The sequence below is a fragment of the Austrofundulus limnaeus genome, unplaced genomic scaffold (assembly GCF_001266775.1).
Source record: "Austrofundulus limnaeus strain Quisiro unplaced genomic scaffold, Austrofundulus_limnaeus-1.0 Scaffold300, whole genome shotgun sequence".
In the NCBI taxonomy this organism is placed as follows: Eukaryota; Metazoa; Chordata; class Actinopteri; order Cyprinodontiformes; family Rivulidae; genus Austrofundulus; species Austrofundulus limnaeus.
Window position 1 is genome coordinate 227,413 of NW_013952702.1, and position 9,148 is coordinate 236,560.

General features: G+C 43.3%; 2 protein-coding genes across 2 annotated transcripts in view; both read left to right on the forward strand.

Annotated features, from left to right (window-relative positions):
- Positions 1 to 6,751, forward strand: part of LOC106526919 (MLLT6, PHD finger containing) — a gene marked incomplete in the record, with an annotated part of 27,789 nt that extends 21,038 nt beyond the window's left edge. Inside the window, 8 exon segments of the mRNA XM_014021645.1 lie at positions 457 to 523; positions 605 to 753; positions 1,761 to 1,961; positions 2,060 to 2,136; positions 2,207 to 2,532; positions 2,607 to 2,697; positions 4,263 to 4,451; positions 4,773 to 6,751. Of these exon segments, the coding sequence (XP_013877099.1) occupies positions 457 to 523; positions 605 to 753; positions 1,761 to 1,961; positions 2,060 to 2,136; positions 2,207 to 2,532; positions 2,607 to 2,697; positions 4,263 to 4,451; positions 4,773 to 4,808 (1,136 nt within the window).
- A 682-nt stretch (positions 6,752 to 7,433) lies between these two features.
- On the forward strand, positions 7,434 to 8,959 carry LOC106526920 (CDGSH iron-sulfur domain-containing protein 3, mitochondrial). The gene is made up of 3 exons (XM_014021646.1): positions 7,434 to 7,625; positions 8,495 to 8,611; positions 8,699 to 8,959. The coding sequence occupies exons 1-3, from the start codon at positions 7,548 to 7,550 to the stop codon at positions 8,885 to 8,887; spliced, it is 384 nt and encodes a 127-aa protein (XP_013877100.1). The 5' UTR covers positions 7,434 to 7,547; the 3' UTR covers positions 8,888 to 8,959.
- Positions 8,960 to 9,148: the final 189 nt, after the last annotated feature.

Here is a 9,148-nt window from a genome sequence, read left to right on the forward strand (position 1 = left end):
ACTCTGATTATAAAACCTGAGTAACCAGGTATTATTCTATAGATTAAATCAACTATACTCTGATTATAGAACCTGAGTAACCAGGGATTGTTATTCAGATTAAATCGACTAAACTCTGAATAAAAATCATAAAATATTTTTGTTGCATGCCTTCGATGGGTGGGCACCCTTAGTGTTTGCCTCTACCTACACCCCGAGGCGGGCCTGTCGTCAGGTGTTAGATGGTTCTGATGTTGATCTTCTCTGTCCTGAAGGTCCACCCTGGCTCCAGCACCTCCTACAGCCTGACCTCCTCTCAGCCGTTTACCGGCTGTCTTTCCACGGCGTCCTCGCTGCCCCCACTCCTGAGCCAGGGCCAGACGTCACTGCTGGGTGAGAGGACGACTATTTAAAACTTAAACCTTCAGTCAAAACATTTTAATAAAACCTTTTAATTCTTTTTGTCTTGTTCCTCAGAGTCGGACCTGGATGACTGTCGCTTCCAGTGTCAGGGGAACTCGCCGAGAGAGAGTCTGTCCTCGCAGTACGTGTCYGACTCCAGCTTTCATTCTGCTGTAAATACAGAAAACCAGATGTTCTCTCCTCCTCCTCCTCTTCCTCACAGGTCTCCCATGAGCTGTCTTCCTCTTCTGTTCGACCAGAGAGACGGGTTGGGCGGCGGAGTCAGGACCCGTCCGGAGAACGTCCCTCCTGCCAGCCCCCACATCGAGCTTCTGCTGGAGAAACACGGAAACGGGGAGATGGGCGTCAACAGTGAGTGAGCTTTTCAGATTTCATGACTCTGAAGATGTTTGTCCAGTCGTGGCGCCGCAGCCTAACTCGACCCGTTTCTGTGGACGGCGTGTGAAAATAACCTGCTGTCCTCCAGCGATGATGAATCTGCTCCTGACTGCAGACACGTTGTTTCATCCTCCTCCTCCTCCTCCTCGTCTCCTCTGAGGCTGACTCTTCATCGTCTTTSATTCACTCATCCTCCCGGGACGTCCTCAGCTGACACTCATTTTATCTTTTCTGTTTSCACGGCGTCGTCTTCATCTCCTCGGTGACTCAAACTCATAGTTATACACAGAACCAGGCTCCATGTCTCGCTTCTGTCAGGAAAACATGTTTTTACCGGAGAGATGAAGAGAACAGAAGGTCTGAATGTCTCATTCTGGGTTTGTGACTGAGAGGAAAGAAAAAATTAAACAGATTAAAAAAAAACGCTTCAATTTTTCACAACTGAGATACAGATTTTACTCCGTACATTTATTGGCACATAACTCATTTTGCAGTTTTTGTGCTTTTTCAACTATTTATTTATCAAAACCTTCAGCTCCTTTAGGATATTCCAGCTTAAAAGTGTAAAATTAGATTAATTTKACCTTTTTTCAGCTAAATTCTCTTTTTTGTGAAAATTTTAGCTTTTTACTGTTTAATTCAGAAAACATGCTCTCAGCTTTTTTCTTGATTTCAGGTTTTTTCGCTGTTTTTCAGCTAATTTCCCGGTCACATGTTTTACTATCTTTGCTCTAAATTACAGTGTTAATATTTTTTAATTTTTTATTTGTTTGTTCACCTATTTTTTTTGTGACTTCCTTCTAGTAGTTAAAGCTTGTTCTGGTTTTTAAGCTACGTTTTTGTTACTGTTTCCTGCTAGCTTTAGCTACATTTCTGCTCTGTTACATGTCTGTCTTTTAGCTGTTTTTCTACTGATTTTTGTGTCATCCTGGAAACGAGCCGTTGTTGAACCGTTTGCTCTGGGTCCTCCTCTGTTCCAGTCGTGGAGATGCTGCAGTCACTTCACTCGCTGCAGCAGGAGAACCAGCGGCTCCAGGACCAGATCCTCAGCCTGACGGTCAAGAAGGACCGCCTGCAGCTGCTCAACACGGAGCTGGCCGTCCCCTTCCCGCCCAACGTCCTCTCCGCCCCGGGCTCCCTGCCGACGTCGGCCCAGATCAGCTTCCTGTCGTCCTCTCAAGGTGAGGGTCTTCAGTCAGAACCACACCTGTGTGTTTCTGTAAMGGGACCGGCCGGTCTGATGCTCTGTCAAACCTGTGGTTCTGGTTCTCGTCTTCAGACCCGCTCAGCACCAATAAGAGTCCCGTCTCTAAAAGCTGCTTCCTGAACGACACCTCCTTCGTTAACTCGTCAGAAGTGAGGCTTTCTTTTTCATTTCTTCATGTTTTATTTGCGATAAAGTGACARGAAGTTTGTTTTCCTGCAGGAGCTTCACTCCATCAGTCCGTCCCGCAGCAGCTCCTCGCTGTCCTTCCAGAGCACGCCCCCTCCGCAGCAGAGCCCCGCCTCCTTCGGACAGCCGCTGCTGAACGGGTTGAGTCGAGGACTGGCCCACGCCACTGCCGGCTCCRCGCTGCCCGTGGTGGGGGGGCTCATGGCGTCCCTGGCGGGCAGCCCCCAGCTGAATGGTGTGATCCAGTCTCCGGCGCAGAGCGCCCCGCAGCCGGCGCTTCCTGCTCTGCGCCCCCAGCCACCGCCGCTCAGCCACCAGATCCTGGCCCAAAGCTTCCAGCTCCCTAAGAGCTCCAGCCCGTATGTAGCACTGTCGACCCGTGTCGTCAGCAAGGTTCTGACCCGACTCTGACCCGTGTGTTTGTTTGCTGCAGGTCTCTTCTGTCGGAGCAACAGAAGCAGGTTCTTCTGGAGCAGCAGCAGCAGCAGCTACAGCAGTTCCTCACCTCACAGAACTTCACACTGGTAAACACATCTTTGGATCTTTTCCTCTATGAGTTAAAACATCAAAGGAACCTGACTAATTGTAACATTAGACGTTATTTAATAAACATTAAAAACAACAAAATAAACAAGACAGTAAAAATACTCTAGACTGTTTAGTTTTATTTGAAATAATGTAGCTCGAGTGCTAACGCTATATATTCATATATGTATGTATTAGCTCGAGCGCTAACGCTATATATTCATATATGTATGTATTAGTTCCGGCGCTAACGCTATATAATTATATAAACATGTTTTAGCTCGGGTGCTAACACTGTATAACCATATATGTATGTATTAGCTCGAGTGCTAACGCTATATATTCATATATGTATGTATTAGCTCGAGCGCTAACGCTATATATTCATATATGTATGTATTAGCTCGGGCGCTAATGCTATATAATTATATATACATGTTTTAGCTCGGGCGCTAACACTGTATAACCATATATGTATGTATTAGCTCGAGTGCTAACGCTATATAATCATATACTGTATGTATGTAGCTCAGGCGCTAAAGCTATTTAATCGTATACGTATTAGCTCGGGTGCTAACGCTATATGACCATGTATGTATGTATTAGCTTGGGTGCTAACACTATAAAACCATATATATATGTATTAGCTCGGGCGCTAAAGCTATATAATCATATATGAATGTATTAGCTCGAGTGCTAACTTTATAAAACCATATATGTATGTATTAGCTCGAGTGCTAACTCTTTATCATCATATACAGTATATGGTGATATCAAAAATATATATAACATTATTAAAATATATGTATGCATTAACTCTGAAGCTAACGCTATCAGAATATACTGTATGTATGTATTAGCTCGGGCGCTAATGCTATATCAAAATATATGTATACATTAGCTCAAGCGCTAACATGAAAGCTAACAGGCTAATCTGAGGTTGTTCTTCCATGAAGCAGCTCTGTTGTCCTCCATCCATWTTTTCAGTTCCAGGCTGAGTCATTTCTACCTTCTCCTCTCTGTCAACGCTCTCTGGTTTCATTTAATGTCAGGTTCCAGATCAGCCTGGTCTCTGGACCGGGCCGGGGTCAGAGCTAAAAGTCCACCTGAACCCCACCTTACTGTCTGCATGACTCTCAGCTACTACCACCCTGACCTGCAGCTCAGGAGCTGTGTGTCGTTTCTGCWGCTCGTCTGATTTGACTTGCAAAGCGCTGCGAGTCAGCCGGGTCCAGGGCTGACTGTGACGCTGTCTAAATATAGAGTCTGATCTGTTTCCTGTTTGACTGCGAGGTTCAGGCGCTGCCGTCGTGCTGCGTTCAAAGACCTCAAAGAGCAGAAAATCATCTCCTTTAATCTGGTAAAACTTAAAAATCAAAGAATTGTTGACTGAGACGAAAATAAGCAGCTGAAAAGTTTCCAGAGGGTTTAAAATGAAAACAAAGAAAAATGTTTATTTCACAAACAGGAAACACAAAGTCAGACTGGTTCCAGGTTTAGTTTTGATCCTGGATCAGTTCCCAGGTGCTGGGACCATAACMCTTTTGTCCCCTCACCTGTCCAGGACCAGCAGGTGATGGTCTACCAGCTGCTGCAGAGGCAGAGGGAGCGCCTCACGATCACCGGATCTCTCACMTCCAACCCAAACTCCCCCCTGCAGGGCAGCCAGGGGGCAGGGCTCAGCCAAGGGGCGGGGCTCGGACAGGGGGCGGGGCTTTTCGCTCTGCAGGACAACTCACTCCACAAACCCGGGGTGAGCAATTCACTAACAAAACACTCAACACTGCCCCCGTGTGTCCATCAATCAAACTGCCACCAGGCAGACCTCACAGGAACTCAAAGATGCAACAAAATAAAAGCCTAACAGTTAAAATGTCAGATTTTTTTTGTTGTTATTTGTTTATTTGTTCGTCAGGAACTCACATTTTAACAAAATAAAAGCCTAATAGTTAAAATGTCAGATTTTTGTTTATTTGTTCATTGGTCAGGAAACCTTGCAAATCTTGAAATCTTGTGGGGGTTTTTATTTATTTTTATTTTTTTATTTTATTTTGTTTTGTTTGTTTGTTTCCAGGCTCCAGGAGAGAAGGGAGGAAACAAGAACGGCTGAACGTGACTTCCTGTTGGAGCAGCTCAGATGAAGAAAATCCGTGAAGAACTGAGGTGGACTCTCTTCCTGACAAACGTAATGAATGTATAACCGGACGTAAAGGAGGAGTTCCTGGTCTTTTGAAATCCTCGTTAACAGGGGTTTCCTCGTGTAGTTTTTTTTGTTTTATTAGTRTTTTTATTTTTCTCCTGGCAGCTTTCAGAGAGCATGAGTTCTGTGGTCTCTTCTTAAATTGCACTAATTTAGCTCGACCAATGGGAGCAGCTTCTGGAGCTCATCGCCGCAGGAGGCGGGCTTTTATTTTGAAGTTTCCGAGCACTGAGATCTCTTTCCTCCTCTCAAACCAGCGTTTCCTGTCAGTCAAACAGACTTTTCGTCTTGGAGCCTCAACCGTCTTCCTTCAGATGTAGTCTTCCTGTTTGAGTTCTCCTGGCTCGGTCCTGGTCTCCGGCAGGTCCTGGTCTCTGGTTCAGTCCTGGTCTGGGGCTCTCTGCAGGCACTTTCTGTCAGTGTGTAAGGATGACTCTCTTCCTGTCTGGTTATAAACTAGTTATTACCTCTGTTTGGTCTGGTCCTGGTCTGGTCCTGGTCTGGTCCTGGCTGAGGCTGACCCTCAGCAGCCTTCAGGACTGAAATATAAAAATAAACTCGTTTCATCAAACTTTATTTCCTTCCAGTTGCTGTGGAGATGAAACCCATCAAACCAAACTGTTTTATAATGATTGACAGCGTCGACGCCTCCTGAAGGGGGCGGAGTCAGCCACTGAAGCATTTCAGTTCTGGGGTTTTATCTGAGAGTTTATTATGTGAAAAACTGGATCCAGACCCTGATCCAGGACCTCAGAACTCTGTGGGTTTCTGTGGAGTTTGTTTGTGTTTCAWTTTTTAATTTGATGGTCCGAACCATCGTCCTCCACCTCCGTGCTGGAAGCTGGTTGCTGCAGTGCATTCTGGGTCAGCACCCTCTGGTTCTGGGCTCTCTGGGTTTTGTTGTTGTGGATCTGACAGACTTCCTGTTCCTGACCTCACCTGGTTTATTTTTGCACTCTTGAGKTTTTTTTTTCATGATTTAAATGTTTTTTAGCAGTACTGATATTTGATGCCTTAAAGACGGTTCTTTTTACAAACAGTTGTTCTGTCGGACGCCTGAAGCAGCTCAAACATGTGAATAAAACTCTCAGAACCTTTTTGTTTGTGTTGACAAGCAGAACTCTTCGATAAGTAATGTGACTCTTCAYCGGCACTGAAAGCCCGACCCTCCTCTTCCATCGGTTTCACTTGGTTCCGGGTCAGAACCCAGCGTTTCCAGACGTGATGTTTTGTTTTGTTTCAGTAGCAGCAGCTCACTAGTTGGTGATAAATACTGTAGCAGAGAGAAGGCAGATATTATTTTCATTTTTTAACCAACAGCTGAAGATWTAAAAAGATAAAAAGTCCGGCTGTGAAGGAGCGAGGCGGTTCTGAAGCGGTTTCTTTGTTGCACTGGGGCGCTCCGAGCCCAAATGTAAAATGTTTTTGTAGTACTTTTTATTTTTTATTTGAAATAGGAGTTAAGCTCGTTTTAAGCTTCGAGGCTTTGTGTAACCCAGATAATCCGTGTTCTGAATGTCGTTTTGTGTATCTTGTGGCAACATTTAAGGGCCCGGTTCTGAATGAGACTTCAGCCATCGGGATGTGAAATGCATGAAATGCAGCGAGGTCTCGTTAAAACCAAGTAATAAACTATGCATCACTTCAAATGCATCGTTTCCCTGGAAAGAGTTYAAAAGGAGCACTGACGGTCAATAAAACGCACGTTGTGGTTGTACATTTTATTTGTTTCATCAAAAAACCAATTCGACAAAATTCAGATTGAAATCCCTGTAAAGTATTTTGATATTTTTGTCTGTAAAATTTAAAAATACAACTTTTTTTTGTCAATAAATGTATTTTACTGAGTTGTTTCATGGTGTGCACGRCTGACTTTGTTTTGGTTTGTTTTCAACTTGTTTAGGGTCAGAGTTAAAGGAATAAAATGATACACACAAAGAGKTTTTAATAGACAGAATAATTAAAAACCATTAAACAAAATACAAATTAACACAAAGGAACCAGATATTTAAAAATTACACACTGATTGAAGAAAATACATAAATTAATATTAGATGCTGAACAAATGATGTGAAGAATAAAACATGGAAACAAAATAAAACTGATTCAAATGAGGACTGAATGAACCTGAATTAAATGTCAGAAAAATCATCAAAAGAAGTAAAACCAAGAAAAAGCTGCAATTAAATCCTAATTTTACCCTGTACGCTTTGTGGTTCTTGGACCTCAAAAYAGCAGTTTATTTATGCCTGTAAATAAAAAATATGACTGGTTAAATAACCGAAMACTTTATGAGATCCGAGATTTAATAAAATAGTTTTTAAAAATAATATTTAGTTTTAAATAAATTTATTTTTCCGCCTAAAGTTGATCCTGTTGTCTTTTTGTCTCGGCGCATGCGCAGTCATGTTCTAGGAGCGTCGTACGTAGKGGGAGGAGCCATTCTCCAGTGGGCGGTGCATGCTCATGCTTTAACCAATGAAGAGGAACCAGAGGGCGGAGTCTCCTGCTGATTAGCGACGCATGCGCAGTCATGTAACTAAACTTCAGGCTTTGCTCAGCTCGTCCGTGTTTCTCAGGAGAGAAATAAAAGTCTTCATCATCTTCATCATCTTCATCGTCGGGTTCTGATCCGCAGAGCGCGCCAGGATGAACGCGGCGATGTGCGCGGTGCGCATAGGATGTGCGCAGACCCTCCGGCGACCTCTGATCGCTTCCGTGTCCCTGGTGAGTCCGCGTGCAGCACTTGAACAACATTTCTGTGATTTTCACTCAGTAATCCTGTGAAGAACCCTGAAAGTGCTGAGTCATGACTGCACGTCTACCTGTGCAATCAGACAAACCCGGCACACCTTTTTCACCTTTCACCCCCTGATTAAAGTAAACCTGCAGAGAATCACGTGACATGAACTTGAATCATTAGTATGGCAGGCCGTTGTTACATATAATCAAACCACAACAATTRGCCTCATTACATTTCATTCTAGTCAGAACTAAAATTATAACTCATAATAATATAACTAGTAAAAACATGTTTCAAAACCTGAAAAATTTAAGTATAATTTAAAATTCATAAAAACACTTAAGGTTTTATATTTTGTCTCTTGTTTAAAATTATTTTCATTAAGTTCCACAATGATAAGTTTTTTTATGATGTTTTTATTTTAATTACTAATGTCTGAATTAAAAACTTCGGAGGGATAATCAGAAAATTATTATTGGATATTGTTTTAATTTCAGCTGATGGCAGAAGCTTAAATGTCTTAATATTGTTTGTCATATTTTTAGCATGTTTAAAAATTTAGGTGTAAATATCTGAAGTTTARACAGAATTATGTTTGATAACCTGTAATATTAATTATAGATAAAACAAATAAAACTGGATAAATTAAATTAGTATTTTTACAAAGATGMACAGAATTGTTTGTATCCAGTTTGAAGAGCTTGTGCAGATAATATATAACATATCATCTGTTCATCTCTGTGTTCACATGCACAGACCATCACACCACCTCCACCATGCTTCACTGTTGGACACCATCTGTCTGTCTCCTCTGTGGGAGTTTTATTGACACGTGGTGAATTTTGTCCTGCAGGTCCAGAGGTGTCCTCAGTCCACACAGTCCGTCCCCGCCGCCCGGCTGCCGTACCGAACCAAGCTGTCTGCGGGGAAGAAGTACGCCTGGTGTGCGTGTGGTCACAGCAAAAAACAGGTGAGTCCGGCTGCGGTCCACCTGAGGTCAGGTGGGCGTTTCAAACACACGTCTGAGACGTTTTTTTGTTTTTAAATCCTCCGACAGCCGTTCTGTGACGGGACTCACGTGACCAAAGCCCCGGGCATCTCGCCGGTCCGCTTCACGGCCGACAAAGACAAGAAGGTTCTGCTCTGTGCCTGCAAACAGACCGGGAACGCTCCGTACTGCGACGGCTCGCACCTGAAGGTCATCTTCAGGGACGTGGTGAAGTCCGTCAGAGGGCTGTTCAAGTGAYGTCGTCCAAATTTAATTCTCTTGTTTTGTGACAAATATTCTCTATAAATCCATTAAATGCCTTGAAGTGTTTGTTCCTGTGTTTTGATCCGTTAATAATAAAACTTTTCAGTTTGAAGTCCAGAGCTCATCTCAAGTCCTGCAGTTCAGGGGTGACCAGTCCYGGTCCTTTTAAGGCCACCACCTTACACATGAGGTTCCTCYGCTCYGACRTACCTGATTTGAGTTTGAGGAACCTGAAGAACAGAAAAACCTCTAGAA